This window comes from Rhipicephalus microplus, chromosome 4, assembly GCF_043290135.1.
Source record: "Rhipicephalus microplus isolate Deutch F79 chromosome 4, USDA_Rmic, whole genome shotgun sequence".
NCBI classification, from domain to species: domain Eukaryota; kingdom Metazoa; phylum Arthropoda; class Arachnida; order Ixodida; family Ixodidae; genus Rhipicephalus; species Rhipicephalus microplus.
Genome location: NC_134703.1, coordinates 28,896,107 through 28,914,236, shown reverse-complemented (window position 1 = coordinate 28,914,236; position 18,130 = coordinate 28,896,107). Strand labels below are relative to the sequence as shown.

The window sequence follows — 18,130 nt, the reverse complement described above, 5'->3', positions numbered from 1 at the left end:
TCAAACTAGTGAGCTTGGTATTGCTAGTCAGGGAACGGCCGTCGTGCGCAAGGCATCGTGCCACATATTCAGCTTGGCTATGACTCGTGAGTCTTTGAGTGTCTTGTTGGTAGCCTCCTAAATGTCTTGCTGTATGTGAGGCGGCGTACGTTGGGCTTTCTTCACAGAAACAGCTCAGCTTGGTTCGGAAAGAGCGAGTTCGAATTAGTTCCACGGAATTCCGCGAGGTGAAGAAAAGGAGGAGGAAACAAAAAAAAAAAACACGGAAAGACAGGGAGGTTAGCCAGTTATCAGACTGGCTAGCTACATGGCGGAAAGATTAGGGAAGGAAAAATTAGCATTCGGCCATTTGTTGCACAAATCCGTGTTGATTTCTTCACTGATCTGTGCTAAGAACGGGTTAACGTCACTTTTTTTCCCTTCATAACCAAATTCTGTGTGGACAACTAGCAATTACAGCCTGTAAGACGTGCACAGAAAGGCGGGGGCTGAGCATGCATAGTCTTGTTTTCAACAAGGAAGTTCGTGCATCTACGCATCGTGTATCCAATCACAGCATTTGTTGCCATAATTTGCAGCATTGACTATAGGTCACTGAAAACTCGTTCGCAAATCCGTCTTACGCTGCTGCTGCTTTTAAGAGCAAACGCCAGTAAATCATGCCCTCACATAACTCTGCGAGTCATGGTGCTCGTTGGCCAGACATGGTCCTTGCTCCACTAAATCTCGCATATCATCATGATTATCCCAACTCTATAGGAGAGTGGGTTGTGCGCAAGAGTAAGCCAGAAAGAAAAAAGCGGATGCGTAAGAATAGGTTAGATGCGCTTTGCGGTTATCTTAATCGACATGCCTAAAATAATTGTTTTTCCAGTTATTTTCCTCGTGTAGTTTTTTTTTGCAGTATGTGAACAGTGCACATTTTAATCCAGTTCATTGTGTTAGGCTTCGTGTGTATGTCCTTTATATATATATATATATATATATGTGTGTGTGTGTGTGTGTGTGTGTGTGTGTGTGTGTGTGTGTGTGTGTGTGTGTGTGTGTGTGTGTGTGTGTGTGTGTGTGTGTACATATTTGCACACTTATTTCTAAAGTTTCGTTATCGCCCACTTCTCGTTCTATAACTGCCTTGAGCAAACCGCGCCAGTTGACCACGAACCATTGAGCTCATCTGAGAACCTTTCCATGCGATTATGCGCACGACGTGAACATGACAGATTCTTCTGTAACTTACGTGGCCGCTAGCGATAACGCTGTAATATTCTACAGCACTTGTACGAATGTCAACGCGCGTCACAACTTAAAAATTGATCGACGGCAGACGCTCCGTTCGCCGCCATCAGTTCCATTGTGTATCGCTGTAATCTGACTTTCCGTTTAGCGGGCCACAAGTGCGGCCAAATAAACAGTTTCATCTCGGACACACAGTCTGCTCCTTGCGTCCACGTTGCAGCCCCGCGACAATCTGACCTGCACTGCTGTCACTGAAACAGCCACGGTGGGAAGAATTTGTCCGTCGGGGTGGATCAGTGGTGGTTGCTAACTAAAAGGTCGTGGGTTCAATTCTGGTCGCGGCGGCCGCATTTAGATGGAGACGTAATGCTAGAGGTGCATGCACTGTGCGATGTCGTGCTCCCTAAAGAGAACGAGATGGTCGAAATTTACGCCCACCCCCCCCACTACGTCGTGCCTCGTAATCATTTGATTGATTGATACGTGGGGTTTAACGTCCCAAAACCACCACATGATTATAAGAGACGCCGTAGTGGAGAACTCCGGAAATTTCGACCACCTGGGGTTTTTTAACGTGCACCCAAATTTGAGCACATGGGCCTACAGCAGTAGCGGTAGGCGGGATGCGATCCCGCGACATGCGGGTTAGTAGCCGAGTACCTTAGCCACTAGACCACCGTGGAGGGGCGTGCCTCGTAATCATATTAAGCGTATTATTATTATTATTATTATTATTATTATTATTATTATTATTATTATTATTATTATTATTATTATTATTATTAAATGCGAAGCATTTCTTGGCGAGCTTCGGCGGCTTTGAGCGTATCTATCTATCTATCTATCTATCTATCTATCTATCTATCTATCTATCTATCTATCTATCTATCTATCTATCTATCTATCTATCTATCTATCTATCTATCTATCTATCTATCTATCTATCTATCTATCTATCTAGCCACCTACGACTTTTAGCTCTCCTGGCCGTTTCTATAATGGCATCGATACCAAACTTGGTATGACATAACATGACTATATGAAGAGCATATTTGACTAGTCATAACATAAAAATCATGACATGTACGTCATGAATGTCATGAGTTGCATTTCATGGTCCTGCAGCTCTTGTGTTGGTTTCGTGCACATGGCATGTTGAAAAACTGGTATGGTACGACATGATTGCATGGCGAACACAAGCAACAGACCCTAACATGAAAATCATGACATGCGTGTCACATGACTACATGCGACGCTCGTGATGAGCTCATGGCCGTTTCGCTAGCGTCACATATACCAAATTTTGTATTACAGTACGTGAATGGATAACTAAGGCATGTGACTGGTGCAAACATAATAATCATGAGATGCATGTCATGTAACAACATGACTACATGCCACGCTCATGATGCGCTCGCAGCCGTTTCGCTAGCTTCACATGTACCAAACTCGGTATTACGCTACGCGAACGGACGACATAGGTAAATGACACATCCAAACATGATAATTACGACATGCGTGTCATGTAACAACATGACTCCATGCCACACTGATAATGCGCTCGCGGCTTTTTGGCTAGCTTCAAATATGCCAAATTTGGCATTACGTGACGCCAATAGATGAAGGTATGTAACTGGTGAAAACATGATAACCATGAGATGCGTATCATGTGAAAACATGGCTACATGCCACAGTCAAGGCGCAAGTAGATTTCGACGTGACGTGGTGCGCGTGCTCACCGGCGTTCATTTCGTCGCCTCATGCCGGCGTTGCCACGCCAGGCGCCGGTCCTGCCATATACTCGCAGGCGTGCGCCGCGCTGCGTTGATTGGACGCATGCGCGTTTCAGCGCATCCGGCGTCCCTCCATCACGAAAAGAGGGAGGCGCAGTGTTGTCTGGATAACGCATTGGCGCGAAATGCAACATGTCGCATTTCGCGCCGCTTGCCGTCGGGCCGCGCCGACGGACGCTGGTCGCGCCTGGCGTCAGACTATAGAGTGCTCGCGTTTTGCTAACGTATACCGTCGCTGTACCCAGCGTGCGCGCGCATCAACGCTACATTGAGTATAATGGGCCCTTCATGACGCGCTCGCGGCCGTTTTGCTAGCTCCACATACACGAAATTTGGGGTTACGTGGCATCAATGAATGGCGAAATATATGACTGGTGCAAACATGATAATCCTGACACGCGTGTCATGTAAGAACAGGACAACATACCACGCTCATAGCATGCTCGCGGCCGTTTCGCTAGCTCCACATATACTAAATTTGGTATCACGTGACGTGAATAGATGACGAAAGTAAACGAGACATCCAAACACGATAACAATGACACGATAGTCATGTACGACATCATTTACTCTCAGCTCGTAGCGTTGTGCTGATTTTAAAGTGACATATCAACATTACTTCGCATATAATTCATTCCCACTGTTCGTGGGTCCTGCCAGTAATAATAATAATAATAATAATAATAATAATAATAATAATAATAATAATAATAATAATAATAATAATAATAATAATAATAATAATAATAATAATAATAATAATAATAATAATAATAATAATAATAAGTATTATTATTATTATTATTATTATTATTATTATTATTATTATTATTATTATTATTATTATTATTATTATTATTATTATTATTATTATTATTATTATTATTATTATTATTGAGCACCAACATTGCGTGACGTGAACATCGTTATGTCACGTTAGTGTTATCAGTACTTCACGTGCTGGTTCTCATACCTTATTACAGGACGCGGGGCTGTAGTGGTTATCATGCTCGACTGCTGAACCGTTGGTCGCGGGATGGAATCCTGGCCACAGCGGGACGTTGAACCCCAACAATTATTATTATTATTATTATCCTGTACGTTGTTTATACACTAAGGCCCTACGACGTTCCAGTGACGTCGTTATCACACTGACGCAGGTTAATCGTCGCGTGGTTGCACTGCCTTGACGTCATCTGAGCCGCCATGTCGCGCGTCCCTGACGTCACGTAAAGGCTGCCAATGTTTGCTTCCAACTTCATTTCAATTTAAAGCAAGAGACGCGCGTTAACAATTTTGCACGGCGTTGGTAAACTGTGCCGTTAGGCCTATCGGACCGTCCTCGCTTCTTATGTTGCGCGGTATCACTCGTATGGTGACCGATGCGGGCGCTTTATACACTATCACTCTACATGTCGTATAACAATGTGTGAAAAGTCCTGGAAAGACCCCTTTATTGAGTTCTCGTGCACTCAGCCATTAACAGGCGAGTTGCATTTGGACAACACTTGCCAACAACGGTTGCGATAAAATAAAGAGAAAATTTCGCGTCAGTTCAACAATTGTTAGGCTTTGTTAAACTGAAAAAAAAAAACAGAGCACCACGAGCGCCGACTGCGGACCGTTAATTTTGTTTTCTGGTTAAAAAACATATATCTTTCAACCAGGAACAGAGACACATGGCCAGTCTGTGAATCTTGTATGGGCTGACAAACATAAGAACATTGCCGAAAAAGAGTGCTGGCATTCCGTTTTGTTTTTCTTTTTTTACTGGTGTTCTCGTCTTTTCACGCAGTTTAAGAAAGTTCGCAAAAAGGAAGAAATTCGGCATTGTTGGTAAGACACGAGGCAACTTTTAACGCAATGTATGCCGCAAAATACTCTGGCAGGCGAAGCTCGAGCGTCTTCCGAGCTTCCGCTTAATATAAAGTTCGATATAAAATATTTCTGCGAGCCCACACCGCCACTACTCGTGATGTGTTTCATGACATGTTTTTTTCAAATTGACAGGCAACAGATAGTCTTATATATACTTTCCAAGAAAACTTAATTTTACGCCATTGTTTTGAATCAATTGTCAAATTATTTTGAAATTTTCTACATTACACCCTGTAATTTCTATTATGTGCTATTTTTATTGCTACCGTGAGTTCCAGGAAATACTTATTCTCACTGAAAGAAATTTTTCTTACTGACGCGAAGACCTTGATACGAAGGGATTGAAATAAGCTACTTAGGGCGACGTCAAAAGTGAAAAAAATATTGTACAATATCAATTTGTTCCATGACAAAATGAAATGTACGAGTAGTAGCATAAAAAAGTAAATCCCTACAAAAATAATGAAATTAAAATTGTGTTTTTCTTGCCCAGAAAGCTGTCAAGAACAGCCGGTGTGCTGAGATGTTACGCGATTACGGATAAAGTAAACATTCAACAGCGAAAAATTATTACACAATCATTTTTTTCCACTGCTTTTGCGTATTAGTTGGCTATTGTCGTAGTCATAATGACATTGTGCGGTCTTAATACTCCTATGAGCTCGTGTTATTTTTTGAGACCCCCCGTTTCTTTACTGACTGAAAAGTCACAGTGGGCTTTTTTTCCAGAAGCACTTTGACTTGGGCGAGTTGGTACATAATTGGATAGGCTTCAGCGCGTCTAAATCGCGCTCAAGTCTATCCGATCCTCCTTTTCCCGGCACGCTTGTAGAAGCGTGCGCCTGAAGCGAAGTTAGTGTAATAAAAATATGTAACTTCTTCAAAACAACCTGTTTGGTCAGAATTTTAATCAGTTTCGCTTCATCATGCGCAACAGAATCACATTACGGCCGTCTAGTTCTCCCATAAACAATTATTTATTTACTTATTTACGCCACGCGTGGCAGCTTTCATAAAGCTTACACTAACATAAAGAATGCAGAGTTTGCGGCTGCTTGTAGTTTTTTTATTTTTAAAACGAGCTGTACTCCACAGCGATAATCAATACAGGCATAAAAGAGAAAACAGTTCTGAACTGTCTGAGTGTTGTGAAAATGCTGGTGCTTACAAAAACAAAACAGAGAAACCATTCTTCTTTAACGCTACTAATATTCTGTGACCAATGAACATGGCACACTGAAAATACAACGGAAGCAGAGCCAGTTGTTGATATATATATATATATATATATATATATATATATATATATATATATATATATATATATATATATATATATATATATATATATATATATATATATATATATATATATATATATATACACGCACTCTAGAGCATGTTGAAGACGGAAGTGGATGCAAACAGTCCGGAAACTATAGGTGCACCTGTCTCCAGCTTTTCTGTGTTAATTGGCTCTGATTTTCATTCTTCCTTGTTCAGTGATATATAGTCTCATGTAATGTGCACAACCAGTATTCTTCTCTGAAGCGAAAACATCTGTAAATAGCCTCTTTTTCCCACGCGCACAGAGTGCGATGATGAAACATTGTGGGCACGTACCTCCTCTGCGGGTATATACGCCTGCATCTGGATAAGGCAAGCGCCCATCTGTCATGAGCCGCGCTGGAAGTGTTCCGCCGTCTTTACACCTTCATTTGAAAGCCTCGAGAGAAGTTCTTTGTTTCCCTTATGTCATTACAACCAGGTAGTGACTCCTTCTAAGAGCCTCAGACACAAACGCGCTGAAAATAGGATTTCCGCAACAATTTGTAATAGTTGTACTTGCATTCTGTGTGTGTGGGGGCGGGGGGGGGGATGTGTGTGTCAGCGTGTGTGCATGCAAATCTATTTTGTCGCACTATAACCTCTAGGAGCTAAAAGAGCGATCATCACGTAGAAATGTGTGACCCAAGCATGTTTCTTCCTCCTCACTGGTTCCCGCGTGGTGTTACCTTTTAGTTTAGGAGCTACCTTATAGAGAAAGAGAAAGAGGGGAGATGTGTCCATGTTTCTCAAGCTCTCGATGCCTTTCCCGTGTTCGTTCCCAAGGTTGTCGCCACCTGTTCTTCCTCTGTGGTCTGTCGTTTCTCTTTCGACAACGAAGAGGAGCCCGTTCTATAGTTCTTTTCGTAGTTATTTTTTTTTTCTCCAAATGAAGAAAGTGCTCTTGATGTGGCTTCTCCTCAGTGTAAGCGAGTTTCGCTCGTTTCGGAGGACGCTCGCGGACGTGTCTCGAAAACCAAGCTTGGTCATTTTCTCCGACCGCGCTGCACAACCTCATTATCGCTTATTCTACTACGCTGCACCTTCCGACGCGTCGTGTCTGTTTGCGAACGTCATTTCAGGTTTTGAAGTTGATGGCAGTTACTCTGGTGGCATCCTCCGCTACTCGTCGCCCACTTGCCCCCTGCCGGAAATGACTTTTTCGAGCCGCTGTGAGTTTCTGTTTTGGAAGATCCGCAATGCAGTTCGTAGTTTTTCCTCTTTCCCTTGCCAAGGTTGAAAACCAAGCGTTGAGTGAAGCTTGCCGACATTCAGATTTCTTAAGCAACTTGTGCGTGGTCGTTTTACTCAGAACTTGCGAGAAAATGGAAATGAGTCTTAATGCAAATGGCGAATTGAATCACCGAATAAGTCTTTCAAAACACGAAAAAGGAACGTTAACTGCTATTCACTGTATCTTACAAAACAGCAGCTCTCTTAGGTTAATGTAGAAAATTAATACCTGGAGAGCACACTTAGACGTGCAAGTTCCAAGACCGCTCAACATAATTCCGAAACAAGTGAACAGACACACAAATAAATAAACTAAATGGTTACGGATATTGAGCGATGTTTTTATTTTTGCGATTGCTTCTTGGAATGAGCCTCTATTTGAATCATGTTGTGGGGTGGCACTTCTTGGAGCACTACTTATTGTTGCTTCACTTCTTACATCCTCATTTCGTTAACGTTGTGCAAACTGCGGTAACTATCTGCACGTCCTGGTCGGAGTTTGTTTGCCTTAATCTCCAAAGTGACGTTTTCTGAAAGTTTACTTCGCTTTCGTTACAACAAAACGCTTTTTAAGGAAGAGTCAAGAAAGGTTTATGCAGTAGAGCCGTTACAGTCGAGATTAGTCGTGTGTCGTAGATGTCGAAGTATGATCGTCATAAATCGGCACACGCTCAGCGACTGCCCGAGCATTCTGTACACATGCGAAACAAGAGAGGCTGAGATATGCCCACCGGCTCCGTGGTGGCCCGGTTTTGCACGATGTAGTGCATGCTGCAGTAATTTTCTTTTTTTTTATGCGAAGAAGTTGTTCGGCTTGCCAGACCAGAATTTTTTTTATTGAAAATATCAAATGTCATTAAATATTCATAATCCTATAGCAAAAGTACCCCTTTCTTTGTTATTGGACTGAAATGGACCTTTCATATCTAGATTAGGTGACTGCTATCAAGATAACAAAGTTTCTGGCTTCGTCGCCGGCATTAATTTTTTTGGTCCATTTATAATTTAGTGCAGCTGATTAACTTGTGCACTTCAGTGAAATCTCCAAATAGCAACCTCTGTCCAGTCCATAACTTCATTATCAGTTGGATTTCATATGATGAGGAGGTGGGAACGACAAAGGTTCGTATAACGCATTCGTTCCTAGCGCTGTGTTGCAAGCGTTCTTGTAACGTCCACCATTCACGACTGGCCGATCCCCGATGATGACGTAGGCGGTGTGTCGCTGGTACCCCTAACGATGTCATTGCATTTCTATGGCTTCAAAATGTTATCAGCAAATTAACCAAGCAATGTTCAGGAACCCGCCGCGGTGGTCTAGTGGCTATAGGTAGGTACTTGGCTGCTGACCCACAGGTCGCGGGATCGAATCCCAGCTGCGGTGGCTGCATTTCCGATGGAGGCGGAAATGTTGTAGGCCCGTGTGCTCAGATTTGGGTGCACGTTTAAGAACCCCAGGTGGTAGAAATTTCCAGAGCCCTCCACTACGGCGTCTTTCATAATGGTGTGATGGCTTTGGGACGTTAAACACCACATATCGGTCAATCAATCAATAACGTTTAGGAAAACATTTCACACAATGGCCAAATGTGGTAACTGCGCTGCTACTTAAACGTTGAAAAACTGATGAGAGGGAAATTCAGTTGTCATAGACAGCTGATGCAGCATGTGTGCGAATATTTCCCACTGTTTGGTAATTTTTTAGCTGTAACAACCTTATTGCATTCCACAAGCGTTAAGAGTAAAAATTGGGCTGTTAAAAAAATTAAAAATTTATCTGTAAATCGAATGCTGTGCTTATGTGCTCTTTTTCTTTTTTTTTTCAAGGTAATAATGAGTTTCTGAAGATGCTGATCCGCTTCGGGGAAGCCATCTATATGTTATTTCATTATATCAAATTTGTCATATGGTTTATTGCTTGAAAGCTTTTACAGTCGATTGAAGTTGCGAATTGCTCAAACGTCAACGGGAAACGGTGACGTGTGAATGCCGTTACGCATTGAATACGATGCGTGTATTTTGTTACTCGCATTTTGCTGCAAGTCCACGTTCGCGAATGCGTGGGTGACGTTTTCTATGCGTTCCTATTAAAACATTTCTGCGCCGCTGAGTTGGCGTGCATGATGGCGGGACTACGCTCGCTCAACGCGGCTGAGCCGCCTTATTTTTTCTTCTCCTGAATAAGGATTAAAAAAAAATGGGTGAGTTGGATTACGTTCATGGTCAACGCCTCAAAAAATACATGGACAAAGAGGTGGCCAGACGACGCGAGTGCTGCCTTTCATCTGAATTTTTTTTTACTCTAAAGCACGTGAAAAATTTTGAACCAGCGGTCATAAAACCAAGACCTTTCAGTGGTCTTCATGCAATAAGACGTCTTGAAGGCGTGAACCAGCTTCTTGTTAGCCGATGTTTACTGATACTGCACCGCCACCCTCCGAAAACTTTCTGCACCTAAAGTGGTCTGCCATTGCCTCCAAGATCAGAGTAATTGGCAGTTTTCTGCACCGTTTCACACTGCATCCGTGATCGACCCATATTTGACTGAACGACCATGTAATGTGATGACGTCACCATGTGAGGCCACGTTGTTGACGTCACGATGACGACGCAATTTTCGGTGATCTGTGACGCGACACGAGGAATTCGTGACGAGGTGTCCCTTTTCATCACTGGTGTTGACGAAGCCGACGTTCAATGCTCGCTCAGGATAAATAAGACTTTCCCCTTAAAGCGATGGCGGATTCGAGACAAGACAGCGCTGAACTTATACGTCAGTATGAAAAACAAACTACTTGTCAGTGAGCCACATGAAAGGCTGGGATATGCGCAGCTGCGCATGCTTTCTGGTAAAAGTTCGTGCACGCTTTTATTTATTTATTTATTTATTTATTTATTTATTTATTTATTTATTTATTTATTTATTTATTTATTTATTTATTTATTTATTTATTTATTTATTTATTTACAGTACCTCAAAGGCCCCAATGAAGGGGTTTTACATGAGGGGTGGGCTATTAGAATCGGTTAAAGGAGTAGATGCTCGATCGCTGCTTTGAAGTTGATGATACTGGAGTGGTGCTGGATACTGGTGCTGGATACTGGAGCTGGATACTGGAGTGCTGGATACTGGGGTGGTGCTGGATACTGGATACTGGATACTGGAGTTCAAAGCAGCTCTCGTATCGTCTGGTTTCCTTTTTGTGCGTGTCATTTTGAGCTGTACACCATGAATTCATTTCTCTTGGCTGCAGCTTGGCTTTGTTGTTCCGTCCAGATGACCAGCAGTGCCGATCACATCGAGGAGGGAGCCCGTTCGCCTCCGCTCCTCGGATGATCCGTTTGAAACGGTATTCGACAAATCACTCTGCTGCTGCTGCTGCCTGAAGAGCATGGCTTTCTCGCATTTTTCTCATTCCCGCTTTTCAAAAACTGCATCTTGCGAAATGATTCCTTTGTGATTGTGCTGCTTGCTTGGCTGCTTCTGACTTACTCACTTGGGCCCCAAGTTCGTTTGAGTTCGCCAAAATTTCGCGAATTTCTGTTCTCCTATTTAGATAATAAAAATAACCCGTACTTAAGACATACGTATAAGCATTCTGAAGCGAAATTGTAGGAATGTGTCTTATGAGTACATCGCTCGGCTTACAGACAATATCGAAATTGTCGCTTAAGTCGACGGGTATTAGGGCTCAGCCGAAGCGAGCGGAATTTAGCAAGGGGTGAAATGGCGTGCAAGTCGGGTTTTGAAGAACGAAGATAAACACTGGAAGTCAGACACTGTTGATCATAAAAGAACTTACAATTTACGACGCCCAACTTTCTGATATTTCAGGGTTGACGTACTCCTTGATGTTCACCACCATGCTCCTCATAAGGCAAAGTATGCCATAAAGACGGCGCATTATTATTTTTTTTAATGATGTTGCAGTAATTTCAGTAAGGCTGCTCGACGAAACAACATTCGTGTATCGGTCTTACCATGTCGAATGCAAGCGCTACAAACGGTAGACCTCGTAGTCAAAAATACTGCAAAAAATGAAATCTAAATTTTAATAATGACAGTAATCAAACTTCATGACAAGAGCGCAATATGCGGTGATGTGTTCGAGCAACCGAACAACGGAAATCGCCGTGTGCGTTTAATGCGCCGCATCTAAACGTGAGGGCGAGCTTCGGCACAGACAGCTCAATCACTTCCGCGTATTGTTCGTTCTCAAAGACAAAGACTGGGACTGAATGACCCCGATTGATTCAATCACATTTACATGGGCATGTGCGCATCGCCACACTTCTGCGCTGTTGGCGAGATCGAAACAAGGGAAAGCCCGAGTATATATATATATATATATATATATATATATATATATATATATATATATATATATATATATATATATATATATATATATATATATATATATATATATATATATATATATATATATATATATATAGTAATGCCAAAGAATGTACAGGGGAAGTTATTAGAACCACTTAAATGTAAATAAGAAAAAAGAAAAGTGTATAAAAAATAACCAGCCGTCCTGCCCACGGCTGGTTATTTTTTCAAACACTTTTCTTTGTTCTTATTTACATTCTATTGGTTCTAATAACTTCCCCTGTACATTCCTTGGCATTGCTGTCTGTTAGATTTCATTATATTGTGTTAAAACACGGAAAAATGAGCCTTTAGGTATACACTTCTTTCCCCGATTTCATTGAACGAGGGTCTCGTAATGGCAGACTTGGTGTGTTTAGGTTGTATAAGAGGAACAATTAATCAGCTGCCCGCTCACAATAAGTTCACGTGCTATGTGTCGTCAAAACATGCGCATAAGAGTATTTTCACACTCGTCGTTTGGCTTATAGATGGCGCTGACTGTCACTCCTACTTCTGAATTCACATATAAACCCAAAAAAGTGGATGGAGGGAAGGCCGCTGTGGTAGCTCAGTGGTTAGAGCATCGAACGCCTTATTCGAAGGTTGTAGGTTCGTTTCCTGCCCACGGCTGGTTATTTTTTCATCCACTTTTCTTTCTTCTTATTTACATTCCATTGGTTCTAATAACTTCCCCTGTACATTCCTTGGCATTACTGCCTGTTAGATCTCATTAATATTGTGTTAAAACACGGAAAAATGAGCCCTTTTGTGTACACTTCTTTCCCTTATATATATATATATATATATATATATATATATATATATATATATATATATATATATATATATATATATATGTGTGTGTGTGTCTGTGTGTGTGTGTGTGTGTGTGTGTGTGTTTTATTTCTGGCGCCATATATGCGCCATCCTCCATATCGGCGTGCCATAAGCTATTATGACGACTCATCGTACTGCCGAGTATCCAGGCTCTTTGAATATATTCATGAGAAAAACGTACCGTGAACGAATCGGCTCGCATTCAGAGCGGTGGCTCTTGCTGGTTCTCATATGGCGTCGCGCTCGTCAAAGCCGACGTATTTCGGGTACAGCACGCTTTGCTTTGCTATGTGGATGATTGATATGCTCATTTGCATGCAGGCGGGACTAATCGTCTTGCAGGGCTTGCTCGTGTAGCTCGTTGCAGAAATCGCTAGCGAAACACTTGCGTAGTGAAGAGAGAGAGGGGAAAAAAAGGAGTAATATTAAAGAAACATGGAGCCTCGTATTAGTGGGTAAGCGCAACTCTTTCGCCTTCTTCTGCTTACACTGTCACCGCCAGTCCCCGTGTGCGATGCACAGGAATCGATTAAGTTATGAGATACAGAAACCTTTTTTTTTTGTTCCTGTATTATGGCTTGCCTTTTGTAACAGCTGTGTTGTTCGGTTTAGCGTTCTATATAATGTTCGAGTGCAGCGTATCTAGCAATATCGCAACAAAAGTGAGAACCGTTTTGACTTAGTATAGAACTCGACTGAACAAAATACCAAAACAAAAAAAACGTTTTGATAGTATGCATGTCACTGGTGCACTGCCGTTCGATAGCAATTAAGTTTTTTGTTTGTTTGTTTTAGGAGTGTTAACTTGACAACAAGAAGATGAGGACAAATCTGTCTACGATTGGCTTATTATATAGTGTGCTTATAAGTATTAGCCGTGGCACCATACTGAATCACGTAAACGATATTCCCCCCTCCCCACCAACAGAACAAGTATGCTGTTCATACGAAATTGATGCTGCCAGTGGGCCTTGATTGCGATCGTTAGAACAAAATATTCCACGGGTGACATTTTTCCCGGAATGTGAAGCTAAGCATGTCTTCTGACAGCGGATCATCTACGAACCACAACCGTCATAATACCCAGACATACGCAATGAGCACTATCAGCACCATTATGGACTAATGTCATGCAGTTTTCCCGTACGATAGTATATGGGCAGTCATATCAACATACGGTATTGCAGGCAAACGACCATTGAAAAGAAAAAAACTGAGAAATGTTAATTATTCAGTGCTCTTTCTTTGGTGTATTTTTTTGCGGTTTCTGTGTAAAAAAAGAAAACAGTAGAGTTTTTAACTACCAGATCTTAACTAACCAGATACGCACGTGCCGGCTGGATTGATTGTTTGCATATTTTCTTTTCTATGCTCCCACGCGTACGTCATTCTGCGGTATTTGCTCGGCGGAGTTTCGCGGTCAGAGCACGCGCATGCGTAAAGGACTGACCCCACGTAGCCGTCGCAGCGCGTCGGCGCGTGTCTTTTTGCCGCGGCGTTGAGCCCTCTCCCATAAAGAAAGAGAGAGCACGTGGCTTCGCGTATCTACGTGCCCACTCTTTCTCTCTCTGAAGGGAGTAGGCGCGGCGCTTCGTCGAAAAGCCACGCGCCGACGCGCTCCGACGGATGCGTGGGGTCAGTCCTTTACGCATGCGCGTGCTCTGACCTCGAAACTCCGCCGAGCAAATACCGCAGAACGACGTACACGTGGGAGCACAGAAACCAAAAATGCAAAGAATCAATCCACGCGGCACGTCGGTATCTGGTTAGTTAAGATCTGGTAGTTAAAGATCTGGCAGTCACCAACAATGAACTTTTATAGCACGCAAAGCGTAAAACGCACGACTAATCCACAAACCGTTAGTTTGGATTCGAAAGCATGCTAATTTCATTCACTGCTTTCACTGTTATGAACGTTGCCGGAATAGTTTGTCTTTGCTACTGTACTTGCTTTCTTGCAATACAATAGCAAGCCTCTCGCTGCCTTGCAAATAATTAAATAAACACGCACGAAATCGGACTCGTCGAAGCACGGCAAGGCTTATACACACTGTCGGGCAATAAAAACTGTGCAGCGTGTCCGAAACTGTTGTTAGCAAATCGGCAGATAGATTTGCAAACCTTCGCACGTAAAAAAGTGGGATATTCGCTGATTACGGTGCCTCTTATGTCCCTGCCCATTTCGGACGGACCCTATCGACCAAGCTGTTGCTACAGGGATCAGATCGATCCGTGAGCCACGCGAATCGGCTATAGCCGACTCTGGCGCTAGCTTCAACAGCGATGCGCGCTTTTAGTGCGGTCATGTGCGTACTTTGTTAAGCCAGCAGTCGCCGGGAGTCTCGCAAATACGGCGCCGAGTCCGCAATCGCCGCCGACCGAATGGTAGTGGGAAAGCCGGCCAGCTATACTGTGGCACAAGGCGGGCCAGCTATAACAGCCTCCGAGGCACACAAAACGTCTGCTGTAATCCCGGATGTGGGTGTCCTCCTAACTTGTATGTACGAGTATAAGAGCACTGCTGGCACCCGGCGCGCCAAATACCCTTCAACGGAGGCGAAGAAGCGCGCGCAGTTTAGCTATCTTGCGTATACGTGCGGATCTTCCCTCTCTCTACCACAGCCGTCTTCCGCGCTATTGGCCGCCGGAGCCGCGCACTTCGCAATCTAGTTCCCGGGGGCGAATTTCCGCTGTTAGTCTCTTGCTTCTGCAACTACGACTGCAGCGGCGGTCGGGCGCGCTGGCTTACCGTTTGCGGCGCCGACTTCGATTCGTCTTCATTTGTGGCTCATTCGCCGGCGGAGTCGAATTACTTGCGCCAGTGTCGCGCTTCCACGGCACTTTATCGTTGGGCGACGCAGGCGGAAACAATGTGACCCGGCGAACCCTGGGCGACACTGAAAGTTGGCCTTCGCTGTGAAAAAATATATATATATATATATATATATATATATATATATATATATATATATATATATATATATATATATATATATATATATATAACAATTGAAAGAAGGTGATGTTGTTTTTCTTTTTATTAAGCGTAAGTAAGCAGATAGCGTTTCGTTGAAATGTCATCCGCACTTTTTTTTTACCCTCCATGCAATATAGAAGGGGACACTCTTGGAAGCAAAACGTTGCAATGATGCTCGATAGTTCCTGCGAGTAGGTCGCATTTCACGACAACATATTTGCCTCTGCACAATCTGTCATCGCAAGTCGAAGCACCAAGTTTACATGTCCAATTAAGTCGAATGTGACCACTCCAGCAAATTAAAAAAAGGGGAAAATACCGCAAAATAACTATCACAACAAGCCATACATTCAGACTTGAAAGGCAGAAAGACACATATAATTTACCTGCGGTATTATGGGAAGTTTATTAGAAAAGCTGTGGCATGAGCACTGACGCTTATAGGCGCTTGTATGTTTAAAATTCGTTTGTACCCACATTATTGCATCATGTCTAGTAATTTACTGTGATTCTCGTTTTTAGTAATCACAGGCAAGGTGTATTTTTGTATGTAGTGCACATGTACTTACGTACGCGTCCGTCCATATGTATGATTGCTTTTAAACCTGCACTGCTTTTCGTGCCATTTATATAGCTACTATAATGAGGAATGGCCTCTGCCTGTCGCTCATCATCTCTCGCCCTAATGCTTGGTCCGAAATGCGCGCATAAATTGCATTTTCAACCGGTGTCGCGACTTCTCTTGAAATTCTTGAATGCTGCAGATATCGCATGTGACTGGTGATAAGTGACAATTATGTTTGAGGCATAGTGCAGCGAGCTAGAGTTCTGGCACGATACTGCATGTAGAATAGCACAGAGGCCGCGGTCTTATGGGGGTTTACGTCGTGCTATGCACGATTTTTTTTTTATTTTAAGAGCCTGCTCGTGCTTAATTAAAAAAACAAAGAACATTAGCTACAAGTAGCAAAGCGGAAAGCGGGTGGGGCGATTGCCTACAAATCATGCAAGGTTAGATCCGCCGGCTACCTACAATATCCTTATCCTTTTCATTCGTGACCACTTTCCGCTTCTTCTTTTCTTCCGCGCACGTGCGCGGCTTCCGAGATGCGCAACTTCGTCACTTATCAGTCATGCCGCACGTGCGTGACTGATAGATCGCACTCGCAAAAGCGTCTTACGCTAGCATCGATCGGGGTTCTACGTCCCAAAACCACGAGGTGGTTAAGAGGGGCGCTGTAGTGGAGGGCTCCGGAAATTTCGACCACCTGGTGTTCTTTAACATGCGCTGACATTGAATGGTATACATGGGCCTCCACCATTTGTCGTCCATCGAAAAGCTACCGCCACGGCCGGAATCGAACCCGTGACCTACTGATTAGCAGCCGAGCAACGTAACCACTGTTCCACCTAGGCGGACCATCGTTCGTAACAAAATTAATATTTCGTGATGAGCGTTGTGGAATAAACAGTTGAAAGTAGCACCTGCGCCTTGTGCGCAGCGCTTTGCTGGCGCTCAGTCATTTTTTTTTTGTTTGATTTAGGTGCACGGTAAGAAACTCTAGGAGGTCGAAAACTCCAGAGCTCTCCACTAGGACGGTTATCGCGATCATATTGCGGTTTCGGGACGTAAATCTCCAACAGTTATTACCAGGAGAAATAGAAATATTCGCCAGAATGTTACGCTGTGCGAATCGCTTGAAGGTTATCTATAGCTGGCTGCACGTGCAGTAAGTTATGCTATCGGAGATCGGACTTTTTTTTTTTTCAAAAGCTGACCGGCCGATTGGAAGCAGCACCTACGAACAGGATGTCCACTGGCTGAATTCACAAATCTCCTTGTTAGTATGGTGTAGTGCTATGATCAGGCAGAGGCCTTTCATATGATATTGTGCTTGCTGACACTACTGCGCCGTCTATATACTTACGACCCTTATCGGCGTAACAACGTCTTGTGTATATGGGCCCAGAATTTTCATCACTTGCTATAGGGATGTTTTCCCGGTGCCTATGGTTCGTGTAGGACGGACGTTCGCTTCTTAACGCATGCTGACCGCCACTATTTGCTCGCTATTAGCTGGGACGCAACCAAACCAGCCAAGCCTGCGCTGGTATTAAGAGAAAGCTCCACGCAGCCTCTGCTGGTGCTGGACGTTTCGCTATAGTGAAGTGAGCCAGCCAGTCGTGAGAAGACTTGTGAACTAAAAGGCTCGAAAGTTCGGCTTTAAGAGAGTGAAGCTAGAGTAGACTGAATGAAATACAGTGCGCAGGAACGCATGAATAGATTCCAAATAAAGGAAAAATTAGTTCACAGCAAGATTGTGAAGCGTTGCCACTTGTACCATTCTCAACTATATCAACTAGCCCATAATCAGCTGAAGCGCGTATTATTTTCACAGACTAATAAGGTGGTGTATCAAACTGCCGAGATCGGAATGCGTCGAGCTCAATGTGTACCGCTTAGAT

General features: G+C 43.3%; 1 protein-coding gene across 3 annotated transcripts in view; it reads left to right on the top strand.

Moving 5' to 3' along the window:
- The window catches only part of Dgk (diacyl glycerol kinase 1), a 422,138-nt gene that overhangs the window by 265,003 nt on the left and 139,005 nt on the right, over positions 1-18,130 (top strand). For 2 of the 3 annotated variants that reach the window (XM_075892402.1, XM_075892401.1), the window contains exon 5: positions 10,744-10,816. The exons of the other annotated variant lie outside the window; for it this stretch is intronic. In XM_075892402.1, the coding sequence (XP_075748517.1) occupies positions 10,800-10,816 (17 nt within the window). In that variant the 5' untranslated portion in view covers positions 10,744-10,799. The remainder of the gene's footprint in view (positions 1-10,743; positions 10,817-18,130) is intronic. 3 annotated transcript variants of the gene reach the window in all.